Source organism: Nicotiana tabacum, chromosome 8, assembly GCF_000715075.1.
Source record: "Nicotiana tabacum cultivar K326 chromosome 8, ASM71507v2, whole genome shotgun sequence".
Classification (NCBI taxonomy): Eukaryota; Viridiplantae; Streptophyta; class Magnoliopsida; order Solanales; family Solanaceae; genus Nicotiana; species Nicotiana tabacum.
The window spans coordinates 95,049,429-95,067,152 of record NC_134087.1 but is presented as its reverse complement, the minus strand read 5'-3'; the positions used below and the strand labels follow the sequence as shown (position 1 = coordinate 95,067,152).

At 33.5% G+C, this 17,724-nt stretch overlaps 1 protein-coding gene across 1 annotated transcript; it reads left to right on the top strand.

Moving 5' to 3' along the window:
• Window positions 1–114: 114 nt before the first annotated feature.
• LOC107805670 (putative respiratory burst oxidase homolog protein H) lies at window positions 115–8,367 on the top strand. The gene is made up of 15 exons (XM_016629743.2): window positions 115–515; window positions 850–945; window positions 1,035–1,197; window positions 1,276–1,324; window positions 1,406–1,519; window positions 1,937–2,743; window positions 2,860–2,952; window positions 3,040–3,155; window positions 3,233–3,335; window positions 3,505–3,596; window positions 3,680–3,827; window positions 4,378–4,512; window positions 4,586–4,714; window positions 4,791–4,869; window positions 8,081–8,367. Exons 1-15 carry the CDS (start codon window positions 278–280, stop codon window positions 8,188–8,190), a joined length of 2,472 nt encoding a protein of 823 aa, XP_016485229.1. The 5' UTR covers window positions 115–277; the 3' UTR covers window positions 8,191–8,367.
• The last annotated feature ends 9,357 nt before the right edge of the window (window positions 8,368–17,724 follow it).

Here is a 17,724-nt window from a genome sequence, read left to right as displayed (position 1 = left end):
AACTACTCCTTGGCTGTTTTAAAATTATTCAATTAACTCAAAGAAAAGAACATGAATGCAAACTAAAAGGGGCGGGGGGTGGATAATAGTCAGACTTCATTTTAGCTGCTGTTTAGTGGGGGACACTATGGTTTTTGAAAAACGGTGTATTGTCAAACAACTGACTTAACGAACTCTCCTCTCTTTTCCCTCTATGCTCTAAAATCTCTTTTTCATCCACCAAATACAAATTCTGTGAACAGAGTATTTGCATCAAAGAAGGAGAGAATCACATAGTATGATGCCCATTGACAATGGGGACTTATCTAGAGACAATTCAGTGAAATGGATTCTTGAAAATGCTGAAATAGATAGTGATGTTCCGGATAATCAAGAACCTGTTAACCAAAAATCTTTCAAGAAAAATTTTAGCATTTCAAGAAGAAGAAATGGAGTTGTCCCAAGAATGGGGAGGATGCAATCAGGGGCTGCTAGAGGCCTCAACAGCTTGCGCTTTCTTGACAGAACAACCACAGGTATTGAATTCTGTAACTATTCTCATCTAAAATGTGTGAATTCGTTTTGATAATGGGGTGACGAATTACTAGGAGGTACAGGGTTCGAGTTCTCTATGGTAGCTAAAAACCCCCATAGTAGGTCTTCTACTTTGGTACTCTAGATTAATTGGACCAATAGATTCTGGACGCCAACTGATTATAGATAATGGTGGCGGTTAGATTTGAACACATGGGCCCTCTATGTGCTCGATCTAATACCATATTGAATTGTGTGATAATCTCATCAGTTAGTAATCTATTACAAAAAGAAAAAGGAAATTTTTTATTTACTGAATTATATTTTCAACAACAGGGAAGGAAGGAGATGCCTGGAGAAGTGTCGAGAAACGCTTCAATCAAAATGCAGTTAACGGGAGGCTATTCAGAGAGAAATTTGGGACCTGCATTGGTATTTTGTTCAACTTTCTGGCTTTTTCATAGTATAAACTTACTTTCAGTTATAGCAGAAAGTAACATTTCTATATTTTGCATAAATAGGTATGGGAGAAAGCAAGGAATTTGCTGGAGAATTATTTGACACATTGGCAAGGCGTAGGAAGGTTAACACAGAAAATGGTATAAATATAGATGAAGTGAGAGGATTTTGGGAGGACATATCAACTCAATCTCTTGATGCAAGGCTTTCTATTTTCTTTGACATGTAAGAAGTTATTCAATGTGAGAAAAAAAAAACTAAAAGCCTTGTTTCTAAAGAACTAATGATGGTCAAATATTTCAGGTGTGACAAGAATGGTGATGGCAAACTATCAGAGGAAGAGGTAAAGGAGGTGAGCAAAATGTACCTTGTAAATATTTTCTTCTTTCTTCTTATTTTGCAAGTCTATCTACTAAGTATATTTGTGAAAAAGGTTCTAGTGATGAGTGCCTCAGCAAACAAATTGTCAAAATTCAAGCAACATGCACCTACATATGCAGCTCTAATTATGGAAGAGCTTGACCCTGATCACATGGGATATATTGAGGTAAAGATGCCACTGAAAAATGCTATTTTTCTCCTATTTTTATAATGTATTTAAGTTATATAAGCTGATAGTATAAGCAATATTTGCACAATCTGCGCAAATTTAATCGGTTATAGCAGTTTGCCCTATCTTTATGAAGAGTTATCTATTATTGTAGTTTAACATAATATACGACAACAACAACAACCCAGTGGATTCTTACAAGTGGGGTCTTGGGAATGTAGGATGTACACAGCCATACCCCTAGCCTTAGAGGGCAGAGAGATTGTTTCCCACAGACCCTCCGCTAAAGAAAAGATGAAAGAAACATTGACAGCAAGTAGATAGTTTAACGTAATATGATTCTATAAAAATCTATACACTATCTATGTGCAGAACTTAAACTCCTTTATTATCTCGTCTTGTACTTGAAAGCAGATGTGGCAACTTGAAGCTCTACTAAGAGGGATGGTGGGATCAGAAGAAGGGGAAAAAACTCTGAAGAGATCGCAAACACTAGCAAAAACCATGATACCGAAAGAATACAGAACTCCAGTCAGTAAATTCTTATGCAAAACCACAGAGAAAATACAAGAAAACTGGAAAAGAATATGGCTCCTAACATTATGGTTGTGCATAAACTTGATACTCTTCATATGGAAGTTCCAACAATTTAAAAGGAAAACAGCTTTTCAGATCATGGGGTATTGTGTTTGCATTGCTAAAGGTGCAGGGGAGACACTTAAGTTCAATATGGCTCTCATTCTCCTTCCTGTTTGCAGAAGAACTCTTACTAAGCTCAGAGAAACTTTTCTTGGTTCAATAATTCCCTTTGATGATAACATCAATTTCCACAAGATAATTGCATGGGGAATTGCAATAGCAACATTTATTCACGCGCTCTTTCATATGAGCTGCAATTTTGTGAAACTAACATCATGTCCGCAAACCAAATTTATGACACTTCATGGAAGCAACTTTGACTACCACCAACCGACTTACTTGAATCTCGTTGCATCTATCCCCGGAATAACAGGGATTCTGATGACACTTATCATGCTTTTCTCATTCACATTGGCAACACATTCATTCAGAAGGAATGTCATCAAATTGCCTTGGCCGTTCCATCATTTAGCAGGTTTTAACGCGTTTTGGTATGCACATCATCTGCTTTTCCTCGTCTACATCCTCTTGATCCTCCATGGCTACTTCATATACCTTACCAAAGAATGGTACAAAAAGACGGTATGTTGACATCTCTAGCTATGCAGTAAGTTATGTGGTAACTTGAAAAATGCACATCAATCATATTATGGCTTTTAAAATCAAACTGGTGATGAAAGAATACTTGCGTTGTGCAGACATGGATGTATCTTGCAGTTCCAGTACTTGCGTATGCTACGGAAAGAACTCTCATTGTCTATGAGCACAGCTACCATGTCAATATCATAAAGGTTTTATTTTGAACAAATTTATTATCAACTTTAACCAATTACAGAAGTTGCTGAATTCAGATTTTATTTGGTGTTAAAAATATGCAGGCTGTCACGTATACAGGGAATGTACTTGCATTATATATGAGTAAACCTCCTGGATTCAAGTATAAGAGTGGAATGTACCTTTTTGTTAAATGTCCAGATATATCAACCTTTGAATGGTAATTGAAGAAACACAAACTCTCTCACTGCAATTACAAATCTGGCCATCACTTTCCGCTAAGGAAGTTTTTTACAGGCATCCATTCTCAATCACTTGTGCACCAGACGATAACTATTTAAGTGTCCATATACGTACATTGGGAGACTGGACTACAGAGCTCAAAACCAGATTTGAAAAGGTAACAAATTTGTTCTCCAAGCCACTTTCATTTGCTATTTAATGAGCTAAAAATAATAAAATTCATCAAATGTAATTACCTTTTAAATGAGTGAATGGAAGTTAAACTCCTTGATGAATGGTGAGGGCAGAATATGTACTTTTGTTGATATTAAAGCTCTCGTTTGCAGGCATGTGAGCCTCAATCTGCGAGATCAAGGAAAGGAAGTCTTGTTAGAATGGAAACCAAAGCATATTCAAATGTTGAACAGTCTCAATGCGAGTATGAAGTGTGTTCTATTGTCGTTACAGCTGCTAATTCTCATTTTGGAACTTATAATATGTATGTATTTTGACGAAGAGCAGATTTCCCAAAATCAGTATCAAAGGACCTTATGGTGCACCAGCTCAGAACTACAAGAAATATGATATACTTCTACTGATTGGCTTGGGAATAGGAGCAACACCATTTATCAGCATTTTAAAGGACCTTCTAAACAATGAATCTGAATCTGTAAGTTCCTACTTCCAAAACCATATTTTGCTAATACTGAGTGCCACGAGAACATAGGAAATTTTACCTCCTATATCAAAAGTATAGGAGGTACCTTTTATACACCAAAATTATTTTTTATAGCTACCTTTTATATTATAGCTACCTTTTATATTTTATAACAAAATAAGTATTTATGGTATATATTACCATTGAGGCATGAAATACGCTATTTATTTTTTTCCGTTATTAGACATCTAAACATACCTATTTTTAAGACGATTGCCGTTACTGTATTCATGAATATATGGCGCGAATACATGTGAATACATGCGCGTACAGCTGGACTGCCCTGATTTTTAGGCGTTTTTGCTGCTGTATTCATGAATACAACAACGCGAATACAACGAAGAAACAACTGAATAGTAGCTATAGGAAGTAATTATGTATATGGTAGCTATAGAAAGTTAATAACCACTAAACAATAGTGGTTTCTGAAAATTCCTCTCGAACATATTACTAAAAAAAATGGATTGATTTTGCTACTACTAACTAAATTCAACTAGTGCAGAATCAGCAAGTTGGTGAATCGTCTAGTAATAAGAGAGGTCCTAACAGAGCATATTTCTACTGGGTGACAAGAGAACAAGGATCATTTGATTGGTTCAAGGGTGTAATGGATGACATTGCTGAATATGACCATAATGTGAGTTTTCAAAACATGATTTTCGTTGTTTCCATAAAATTCAACTAATACATTTATAATATATTTTGAGCAGGAATTGATAGAAATGCACAACTACTTGACAAGTGTATATGAAGAAGGAGATGCTCGATCTGCACTTATTGCAATGGTGCAATCACTACAACATGCTAAAAATGGAGTTGATGTTGTCTCCGACAGTCGGGTATTATATATATATATCCTCTTTACCCATGATTTTCATTCAAACAATATTGTTATTGACACAGCTTCTATAACAGATAAGAACACATTTTGCAAGACCAAATTGGAAAAAGGTATTCTCTCGCTTGGCAGCAGCCCATCCATCCTCTCGAATTGGTAAGCCCCCTTATTTTTTAAAAAGAACGCATATTGTTCCAGTCTCTACAAATCTGATAGAAATGTTCCAAATAAGTTCTGACTTACCAATTTCTAGCCATTAATCATAGACTTACCAAAAAGCACATATAAAAATTAAAAACCCAAATAAATAAGCTTCTTTCTCTTCAAAAATGTACACAAAGATCTTCTTCCACGTGATCAACAACATTAGATGCAAGACAGAAAGAAAATTTTATGGATGATGTAACAAACAAGGTGATGAATGCAAAAAAAAAATATATGTATACAAAATTCCAAAAATCTAAGCAAAAAATAATATTTTTCAATGGGTATAGTTGAAATTCATTGAAAACATATGGATGAGTCGATATACAACATTTGAGGAAGATTGGAGGTGATTTGGTATCAAAACTCGTAGATAAATCGAGTTCAATTTTTTTTTTCTGCGACACATGTATCACATACACAACTATACATGTCTGATACACATTTGATATAAATATGATGCATATGTGATACACATATCATTTTTTTCATGTTCATCTTCTACTTTGAATTTTCAATTCAAACCAGCTCAAAACTCCACCAAATCATCCCAAAGCTGAGATTCAAGCTCCTTAAAATGTACCCAATCTATTCTAATAATACCCACTCAAAAAAGCAAAAAATTGATTTTTTTTGCCACAAATGGCTAATTGGCTACTATTAGTAATATTTTATAAATTGATCAATTTTTGTAATAATCTACTTATAAATGGATATAGCCGGGAGTTTTTCCAAGGAAATTTCATGGATGAGGTGGCAACGAATATGATGAAATACAATGTGTTTGTGTATATATATATATATTAAAAAATCTAAGCAAAAAGGACCTTTTTCAATGGGTATAGTTGAAATTCATTGAAAACATATAGATGAGTAAATATACAAAATTTAAGGAAGATTGGAGGTTATTTGGACTGATTTGGTATTAAAATTCGTAGTTAAAATCGAGTTTAATTTTTTTTCACATAGATATACATGAGATACACATTTGATACCAATATGATACATATGTGATACACATATTATTTTTTCATGTTCATCTTCTACTTTGAATTTTCAATTCAAACCAACTCAAAACTCCACCAATTTACCCCAAAACAGAGGTTCAAACTCCTTTAGATGTATCCAATCTATTATAATAACACCCACTAAAAAAATAAAAAATTTGATTTCTTTTTTGGCCACAAAATAGCTAATTGGCTAATATTAGTATTATTTTATGAATTGACCAATTTTGTAATAACCTGCTTATAAATGAATATTGCCGGCAATCTCTCCAAGAATTTAATTGTTATTTGGGTAAGTCTATAAACATGTCAAATTAACTTATAAGCACTTCTTAACTTATATATTATTTGGTGAGTACCAAAATTAGGTCATCTAAGTCGGGTTGGTTTGAGTTTTTTAATTATCAAACCAAACAAATTATGTCGGAAATCTATAAACCAAACTAAACTAACAAAAGTCGGGTTTTCAATCTCGGTTTCTTTTCGGGTTTTTTTTCAATATACTTTTTATAGCACAAAACATATAATTTGTGCTTAAAATATTTATTTGGTCTCAGTAGGATACAACTATAGAAGGTATTACCTAAGAAAATGACACAAAAAAATGTAAGATGAGTCATATCATTATACTAAAATAATCAACAATAAAGATAATAAAATCGCATAAAAACAAATATTGCTAATTAATAATGAAAATGAACATAATCTAAAAGCACTAAATAAGATACAACTATATAGGTATTACCTAAGAAAATAACACAAAATAATATTAGATGAGTCATGATATTGTATTAAAAAATTCGACACATAAAGCCATAATGATAGTGAACATAATCTAAATGTACTAAGCCATATTAAAATAAGTACAAGTAATATATTAAGTATTAATTACATGATTAAACAGCGACAAAAATAAATTATTCATTTTAACTACTTAAACCAATACAACAACAACCCAGTAAAATCTCACCAGTGGAGTCTGGGGAGAGTAGAATGTACGCAGACCTTACCCCTACCCTGCAGGGGATAGAGAGGAACTACTTAAATCAATGCAAAACTAAAAAAATAAATATCCAACACTATTATCATTCTTAATATAAAGTTGAAGTTTTTTTGTTAGTATTATTATTGATTTGGTTTTGGTTTGGCCTTTATTTGAGTTATTAATATTTTTAAGCTATAAAACATATTAGACCATTCAAAAAATTTAAGTCCAAACTCAAAATAATCCATTAAAAGGGAGAACTATGAAAAATTTAAGAAATATTTATAAATTACATTACGATAAATATTTTAAAAACTTTTATACCTATAATGTCGGTTTGGTTTGGTTTCGTTTAATTTTTGTTAGTTAAAACAAAACCAAAATAATTATGATCGATTTTTTTCCCAATACCAAACCAAATCAGACCAAACCATAGTGCAATTTTTTTTCCGATTTGATTCGGATTATTGATTTGGTGCGGTTGTCGGCTTTCTTTGTATGCCTTACCCAAACTTAGGATTTTATTAGCTTACAAATACTTTCGGGTTTGATCAAATATTTATTATTTCGCATCCATGCACAAAAATAAAAGCTCTATACTCGTTTTTTATTTTTATTTTTTTTATTTTTTATTTTTTTTTAAAACTGCCCATTAATACGTAGGCTGGGATATATTCATCTTCCGACAACAACCATGTTTGGAGGGGGCTTGGCCTAACCTCCATTTACAATGCATTGCTTACTGTAAACTTAACCAGTAAGATATAGATGAGGAGGGGGTTTATGGACAAAAATAAATTTATTATCTCCTCCTTTTCCTATGTTTAACTAACAAAAAAATTATATTTTTCATATCTAATTCTAAAAGTGGGAATTTGCCATTTATTCATCAGGAAGAGTCCTTTAGCACCTTTAGGCAACTGATGAAAGGACGAGTAAATAATTCCCTCAGTTAGATTAGAAGCATCTTTGGCCATACTCCTCCATTCCATTTTCGTGCTTTTTCATATAATGATATTTTTACATTCATATTTTTTCTTATAAACAACTTACTTTAATTATTTTAGTAGAAAAGAGCTTAAAGTGCTTATCAGTATTTTATATATGCCAAAGATATTAACTGCTTATTCTTAGTTCCTCATGTGAAGTTTTAACCTATGATATATTGCAGGGGTGTTTTACTGCGGAAGTCCCACTCTAACAAAACCACTTAGAAGGCTGTGTCAAGAATTTAGTTTGAATTCATCCACTCGCTTCAATTTCCACAAAGAAAATTTCTAGAAATAGTGTCAAGAATATGTTGCTTGATGTATATTTGGGAAAGTCGGACTTTATTTCAGTCCTTACTCATCTTGCTTTTTATCTGTTTCAGACATAGCAATGATTCGAATTATTTATAGTTCTTGATCAGCTGTCTGCAGTTTCAGCAATATTTAAATCATCAACATTAATTGGAACAATGACAATTCTTATTCAAATCTCTTTTCATATACTCCCTCCGTCCACTCGGTCCAAATTTACTTCTCCACTATTGACTTGGCACACCCTTTAGGAAATAATAGATATCATGGTTTACTATATCACCCACTATTTATTATATGTTGGAAAATGAATTGGAAATAAGTACTCACTCTAGTCTACTTTAATTGATTTTTTTGGCTATTTTCACACATACGAATCCATCCACCTTTTAACATTAATTAACTGACAATAATAACATTTACTATCTCTTTAATTTATTCATTGAAAATATAACAGATACTCTGAAACTCTTTACTCCTGGGACAACTTTGAAAAAAAAAAAGAAATTAATTCCTTTTTAATATCTGAAAATTCAAATATTGTACAAAAATCAGCCAAAAAATCAATTATAGTGGACCGAAGGGAGTAGTACTTATTAATAAGAAATGTAAAATAGGTATAAAATAGAAAATTATACACTGGTTTTTCAAATTGGACAAATAAAAATGAACATCTATTTTTAGTATAGTGGATAAATAAATTTAGACTAACAAATAACATATGGACATATGTGGCAATTTTTATAACATATATTCTTTCAAAAATTAAATTAAATCTTCACTAAAACCATTGTAACGCATGCATTAAAATTGCTTTATCGTATAGTTCACAATAAGGCCATTCGTCTTATTTATGGTATCCAAGATACTTTTTTTTGTCTTATGTTAGGCCATTTAATAGAGATTTTTACATTTCTATGCCATATAGTAAACTATATTACCCTTCACGCTTAACTTTAAATATAATTACCTTTTATATACCTAATTACCATTTATGTATATTTTAAGTGTTTTAATGGTATTAATTAGTCTCCTAATTTAACTCTACTGTATATTCCCACTTCCTCCAAGTTTCTCTCTCCAAATCCCACACCCTCACCCACGTATCAAACCACACCCCATGATTTCCTCTTCAATCACCCACTATTTCCTCTTCTAAAACCAGCGAAAATCTGTAACCCCTCCACCATTGACAACCATTAAAAAGCTTTGAAGCTTTGAATTCGAATTTGGGTTTTCAAAAGACATTGTTTGTTTGGATTGAATGTTGTTGCAAAGAATTGAGAATTCTCTCTACGTCTCTCTCTCTATCTCTCAATCCCAAATTTCAGTAATGTAAAGCAAAGGAAAAGAGAGCAGCAATTCCACCATTGACAGCCATTAAAAAGCTTTGAAGCTTTGAATTCGAATTTGAGTTTTCAAAAATTATTATTTGTTTGGATTGGATGTTGTTGTAAATAATTGGGAATAAGGTTTGGAGTTTATATCTCAATTTTGAGGGGTTTTGGTGAAGATTAGACTTGGTTTTGGATGAATTTCAGATTGAAACTCGAAGAAGAAGAAGAAGAAGAAGAAGAAGAAGAAGAAGAAGAAGAAGAAGAAGAAGAAGAAGAAGAAGAAGAAGAAGAAGAAGAAGATCAAGAGGAAGATGACGACATGACATACATTATATTGCAGAAATTGTAGTAAAATTGTAGAAAAATTGTATTCTGTTGTTTATTTATTTTTCTTTTATTCATTTAACTATTGTATGAAAGTTGTACAAAATTATATTTAAGTTGCATAATATTGTAGTTGTATATAACTGAGTAGAAATAATGTATGAAAATTGTAGATAAGTTGTATAATATATAATTAGTTGTAAGTCCTTCTTCATTCCTATGTATAAATCAGATATAAAATATACAAAAGACATAATGTATAAAGTTTGTATAAAATTTATATTTAAGTTGTATGTTATTGTAGTTGTATTTAACTGGATAGAAATAATGTGTGAAAGTTATAGATAAGTTGTATAATATATAATTAGTTGTATGAAATTTGTTTTACTATGTATAAATCAGATCTAATTTCTGCAATTTATTATAGCTAGCATATTTATTATAGACCTTATAGCCCTAGCTTTTAATCTTTCGTAGTTGAAAATGAGAAGAAGGAAAATGGTGTAACTAAATCCCTTAATTGAAGGCATTAATAATGGATTGTGAGTCTTTTAAGGTGGAATGTATATATTTTGTAAACAAAACTTGTGTAGGTAGGGTAATTTACTAAACATGAACATTTAGGGTTATAAAGTTTTCAATAGTGTATAGGAATGAGAAAATCCCTTTAATATAACCTGAGCAAGACTACTAGGGACCTACTACTGTTACTATATTTTGTATAGAAAACTGTCTAAGTAACGGACTGGAAAAACTTATAATGGTTGCATCAAACTATATTAATTTGCGGTAAAATTCAGTTCACAATAAGGCCATTCGTCTTATTTATGGTATCCAAGATACCTTTTTGTCTTGTGTTAGGCCATTTAATATAGGAAAAATAACTTAAACTCACTTCCTGAGTTTAGTTGATTCTTGAAGCAGTATCTCTGGATCAAGAGCTGGGTGGACGGTTTATCTGCCTTTAAGTGGTATTACCAGCCATTCTGGACGAGCAGTTGATTTAGCAATTTCTCGTCTTCATTTATTTGTTGTAGATGGGTGGAGAATATAAGGGGGGCCTTTATCTTCTAAAGCTACTCATTAGTGAATACCGGCCAAATTAGTCTATCTGCCGCTTACATAAAGCGTCTCTTTAAGTTGTCCTCAACGATCAACTGAACAACTCGACCCATGTCAGCCCCCATTGTGTGAAATGCACTCTCTAGGACGCGAGTTGCATACCTAAAATTAGGTTTTCTCTTTTTTTTCTTTCTAAAATAATGTGGACCCCACACGAGTTTCATCTTCTTCCTTCACACTCCCCCTCTCGGCCCCCACCCACTTCCCCCCAAATAATCTCTCACACTGATTTTCTAGCACCTCCCAAGAAATTGGATGACACATACCCACATATAAAAAGATCAAATAAGGAAACTATTTGAGGTCTTCTTCTTCTTTGAGAAAACGGAGTAACACCCATATCTCTATTTTTTCTTTTTTGTGTTTTCAATTTTAGAATTTCACCTAAACACCATAAATACAACACTAAAATCAACCACCGTCCATTTTTTTCGGCAAACAAATCGTGAAGACCCAGTAGCTCTAACTATGGTTAAAAATTACCGAAAATGAGATTAAAATTTTATGAATGTCAATAATATTATTATGGCGTGGTTGCTGCTATTGATTATTTTTCAAGACTGAAGGAGAGGAGGCGGATTAATGGGGGAAGACCATGGGTGAAAACTGCCGAAAATGGGATTGAGTTTTTGTGGTGGTTAGTAAAGGTGAGAAGGAGAACAGGAAGAAGATGAAGTTGATGGGGGACGCAGAAGAGGGGCAGAAGGAAGAAGATGAATGCGGGGTGGTGGTGTGAGGGGGGGTTGGCGCTGGTTTTGGGTGGAATGAAGAAGATGAGGGAAAAGGTCTTTAAATTCATTTTCTTTTTTGGTTAATTATATATGTGTTAAGATTTTATTATAAATTACACGTGTAGTACACTAATTGGCTCATTTGCCACGTCATCGGCAAGTGTAACTCACGCATATGATCTGTTGCACTCGGGTATTTACTCGATTAGAGCATGATAAGGTGATTGTCACGACCCAATTCCCGAACCTGGTCGTGATGGCGCCTCTCATGAAGACAAGGCCAGTCATTCAACCCAATTCATCCTTTTAAGACAATTAATTAACACAATTATAGTATAAACATGGTTTAATAATATCCAATAGCGGAAAGTATAGATAAAATATGGAAATCCAACCCAACTCAGCCCTAACCGGGGTGTCACAAGTCATGATCTACTATAGAGTTTACTAAATTCTACAAAGTATGGAATTAGGAACAAAGTCTGAAGATATCATAAATAACAGAAGATAAGGGAGAAAATGGGTCTGCGAACGCCATGCAGCTACCTCGATAACTCCGATGAAAACTGAACAGCAGAAAACTCGCTCTATGCCTCAGGAATACCTGTACCTGCACACATGGTGCAAGGAGTAATGTGAGTACTCCGACCCAGTGAGTAATAAATATAAATAATGACTGAAGGTAAGAAAACACGTTAAGGCACACAATATTCTATACAGAAGCAGTGAAATCATTTAAAATAACAATTCAGTGAAACATCATGTGAAATTTCTTTTAAACCAGTAAAACAGGTAATTTAGTAGTGAAATGACGAGTAGAAATCTGCCCCTCGGGCTCAATATCAAAACAACAAGTAGAAATCTGCCCCTCGGGCTCAGTATCAAAATAACAAGTAGAAATCTGCCCCTCGGGCTCAGTATCAAAATAATAATTAGAAATCTGCCCCTCGGGCTCAGTATCAAAATAATAAGTAGAAATCTGCCCCTCGGGCTTAGTATCAAAATAATAAGTAGAAATCTGCCCCTCGGGCTCAGTATCAAAATAATAAGTAGAAATCTACCCCTCGGGCTCAGTATCAAAATAATAAGTAGAAATCTGCCCCTCGGGCTCAGTATCTCAGAACAGTATCAGCCTCTCAGGCTCAGAACAGTATGAAGCAACCAGTCAATGAAATAAGAGCACATAATTATTATGGCAGATAATGCAGATAAGGAATAAATGCATGAGTGCAATGCAATGCATATGACGGTACCCTCTGGTACCCACTGCGGCGTGCAGCCCGAGCCATCCATATTTATTTATCGTCGATGGCGCTCACTGGGGGTGTGTACAGACTCTAGAGGGGCTCCTACAGCCCAAGCGCAATATCAAGCCATCTCGTGGCATCAAATCTAGGCCCTCGGCCTCATATCAATCTCAGTATAATCACCCAGGCTCTCGGCCTCAATATCAACGTAATCAACCAGGCTCTCGGCCTCAATATCAATGTAATCAACCAGGCTCTCGGCCTCAATATCAATGTAACACTGTTGCGGCACGCAGCCCGATCCATGCTCAGTCCAGAAATCATCATAAGCCCCTTGGGCATTCGTAAAACAATAGTTCTCAACCCAAAATATCATTTAGAAATATCATTTAAGTTTTCAAATCTTAGAAAGATGGTTGAGTTTGCAAAACATTATTTAAAACCTTGGACTGAGATCAAATGATATGCAAAATATGCGAAAACAGTGATATCAATCCCTGAAGGATTCAAATAATTGGCAAGAAGCCCAAATGTAACAATCAAATCTAAGTAAGGATGATTCTCAATTTAGTTCAAGTAGAAAACACGGTAAAAAAACATCTCTCGGGACGGACCAAATCACAATCCCCAATGGTGCTCTACCCCACGCTCGTTATCCGGCGTGCAAGTCACCTTAATATAGCGTTACAATGTGAAATTTCGGGGTTTCAAACCCTCAGGACATCATTTACATCAATTACTTACCTCAAGACGGCCAAAAGTCTAGCTCGCTATGCCCTTGCCTCTCGAATTGGCCTCTTCCTGCATCAAATCTATCCAAAATCAAAATGAATATGTCACATTATGCTGTAGGAACAATACCCAATCGAAGATAACTGAAAAATCCCGAAATTTGGCAAAACCCGAGCCCCGGGCCCACTTCTCGAAATTCAGAAAAATTAACATCAACGGATTCCTTATCTCGCCACGATACATATAAAATTTACCAAAATCGGACATCAACTCGACCCTCAAATCTTCAAATCTTATTTTCAAATTCCTAGGCCTAAATCCCCAATTTACTCCTCAAAAACATGTAATCTAGTCGGATTATTCGATGATAATTTAATATTATGGAGTAGAAATGATCACAAGTGACTTACCTCAAGATTTCCCATGATTTCTTGCTCAAAAATCGCCCCAAGCCGTGTTCTTTCACAAGAAAACGTGAATGAGCTAAAAAAATAGAACAGCACAAATAAAGCCCATTTTGGTCGCTAAAAGACCTTTCCGGTCGCTAAAGGTGCCAAATCTGGTCGCTAAAGGTGCACACCAGAACCTTCTGCACCAATAATATTTATTTTTACTAAAAAGGCTCTAACTCCACCATACAAACTCTGAATTCGATGATTCTTATTCCTATGAGTCACAAATAATGATACGAACATAGTACTTCAATCGAAACTCAATTCGTAGTTCGTTTGCTCAGTGCGATATCCATTTCGCTCGTTAAACAATTAACAGATGTTTCGCGTCAAAAACCCAATCGCGACTTGATGAAATTAGACCAAACTTTCCAGATCAGTCCTATAATTCATTATCAAAATTCTGGAAGTCTCAAAATCAAATTTCAATCTCTAGAACTAAAAATGGACCTTTGGATCATTATGTGCTTATGCTCAAAACGGCAAAAATCTTCCAAAAACTCTTCCAAAACTTATCCGAGCCTCATGTGACCCCGACCAAACATGCCAACACACTCCATAACATCATTCAAACTTTTTCCAATCAACAAAATACCTCAAACAATATCAAAACCATCAATTCACATCGAATTCAAGCCTAAGTTTTCCAAAAACTTCCGAAACACGCATTTGATCAAAAACCCGACCAAATCACCTCCGAATGACATGAAATTTTGCACACACATCCCAAATCACATAATGAAGCTACAAAAACTCTCGGAATTCCATTCCGACCCTTGAATCAAAATCTCACCTATCAACCGAAAATCGCTAAAATACTACTTTCGCCAATTCAAGCCAAATTCCACACCAAACCTCTAAAACCAATTACGATCACGCTCCTAAGTCATAAATCACCTAATGGAGCTAGACAAATCATAAAAATTCCGATCCAAGATCATTTACACATAAGTCAACTCTTGGTTAAACCTTTCAAATTCAAAGCTTTCAACTGAGACTATTCTTTCAAATTCATTCAGATTCTTTTTGCCTGAAAACCAAAACCAACGATCTACATCAGTCATAATACATAACACGGGGCAAGTCATGCCCGAGAACTGGCGATCAAAGCGCAAAAGCTTAAAATGACCGGTCGGGTCGTTACAATGATAAAGGGGTCAGTTGAGGTGTTCAGTTGATCGTTGAGGACAACTTAAAGGGGCGCTTTATGTATTTCGCCTTTAACACTCTGTTTCGATCATTGTTCCCCATTGTTTTATAATGTATTGTTGTATTGTATCGTATCGTTTTAAGAATACAATGTTTGGATAGATTGTATTGTTTGTTATTGTTAAATAATATTTCACTGTTTGGTTTGACTATATCGGACTGTACTGTAACTGATAAGTTTACTAAAATACCCTCAATTATTTAGATATTAAATTTATCAAAAATTATGCATACAAATGATTTTAAAAAATAAAACAGAAGAAGGCAAAACACCTTCAGAAACCAGAACAGAGGAGCGAGACAGAAGAAGGCAAAACAAATGAACATAGCTAATCAGAATTGAGTTAAACGCAAATTAGGAGAAAATATAAAACAGAAGGGGTTAAAACACCTTTAACATTAGCGGCAGAAGTTCTGGAAAAAAAAGTAGGTTATAGGTTGGAGATTTGGAGTTAAAATAGAAAAAAAGGTAAAGGGTAAATTAGAATTGTGGAGCAATAAGTTAGGGCATAATTGGAAAGAAAAATAGGAAACAATCCCACCACACCAAATCGGTTATTTCAAAAAAGGGGACTTTTCATTGTTCCGGAACAATGAATTTAACAATACAATACAATCAATTTTAATGAAACAATCAAAACAGACATTATTTTAGGATAACAATACAATATGATACAATGGGGAACAACCATCCAAATAAGCTGGCGCTTTATGTATTTCACCTTTAATATAACCTGAGCAAGACTACTAGCAGGGACCTACTAATGTAACTATAATTTATATAGAATACTGTCTAAGTAACGGACTGGAAAAACTTATAATGGTTGCATCAAACTATATTAATTTGCGGTAAAATTCAGGCAAAATCATATACTTATTAATTGGGTTAATTTCACTGATGGTCACTCAACTATGTTTTAATTTCACTAAAGTCACTCAACTATTTTTTATTACTTAAAAGTAACTAAACTTTCACATTATCACTTAAAAGTCATTTTGGATCAAACCCCTACCATAATATGACATGGCATAAAATTTAATGAAAAAAATTCAAAAATAAATGCCACATAAGCTTAAATGGATCATACCCACTTTAGATCCATTTCTTCCTTAATGTGATTTGACCCATAACCCAAATGCTTTCAATTAAAAAAATATTAAATTTCACATTAGTTTAAAATGATTATCCTATACTACAAAATTCTTGCCTTTTCTGTTACATTGTGCTCATTTATAATTATGCTATACTAAAAAAATTCTTATCTTGTTTGTATGCCACATCCTAGTCATTTTATAACTTCTACTGAAGTTAAAATACTATTGTATCCAACTCACATAACATATTTATAATTTTCTAGTGAAATTAAAATAGTATTGTATTCATCTTACATAACATATTAATGTATCATAAGCATACAAGAATAATAATAATAAGGCTAATAAGAGTTTATTTTTACAATAAACATGCAATTACAGACAACCTATTGCAATTGTTTAGACAAAAGAAATATTATATTTGTACGATAAAAACCCCCCACAAAAAAAATCACAAGACCTAATTTTATTAGGGGTGTGTGTTTTGCCCCCTATTGAAACCCATTTGGGTTATGAGTCAAATCACATTAAGGGAGAAATGGATCTAAAGTGCGTATGATCCATTTAAACTTATGTGACATTTATTTTTGAATTTTTCTCATTAAATTTTACGTCATGTCATATTTATGGTAGAAGTTTGAGCCAAAATGACTTTTAAGTGACAAAAAATAGTTGAGTGACTTTAATGAAGTTAAAACAGAGTGACCATCAGTGAAATTAACCCCTTATTAATTATAACTAAATGAATAAAATTTACGTACAAATATGACTTGTGTTTATTGAGTTGATGTAAAAAAGAGCACGAGAAAGTTCTTGTCAGTTGCCATTAGTGGACCATCGACCGATCTCTGACGATTGGCTTTGAAGATGAAATGGACTAATTATTGATACTATTTAACAACATTAGTGGCCGATCATTTTGTTAAACTTGTACAAAGATTACAATGTGATCCAACAAATATGAGAAGAAAAGATTTAACCAGCAAAAAAGCAAAAGAAATTAAAGGGAAATTAAAGCAGCTAAGAGATACGTCGAAAAATAGGAGTATATGAGAAATAAAAGATAAATACTCTATTTGCCATGTTTAGATTATTTCAGATTTTCGAAAACATAAATACTCCACATTGAGATGCATATTCGAAGTGAAAGATAAGTTTTAAGATAATCAATTTTAAAAATTGTCGGCTTTGAGTTAAAGACAAATTGTGACTCTACCATCGGAAAGATTCTACCATGCATGTATATTGGGAAATAAATGTGAAAT

Bases quoted from the DNA above. Each gene is read 5' to 3' on its own strand.
- LOC107805670 (XM_016629743.2), top strand. From the start codon at position 278: ATGATGCCCATTGACAATGGGGACTTATCTAGAGACAATTCAGTGAAA. The intron at 1,520-1,936 runs GTAAAGATGCCA...ACTTGAAAGCAG, and splicing joins ATCACATGGGATATATTGAG to ATGTGGCAACTTGAAGCTCT. The intron at 4,870-8,080 runs GTAAGCCCCCTT...GATATATTGCAG, and splicing joins CCATCCATCCTCTCGAATTG to GGGTGTTTTACTGCGGAAGT.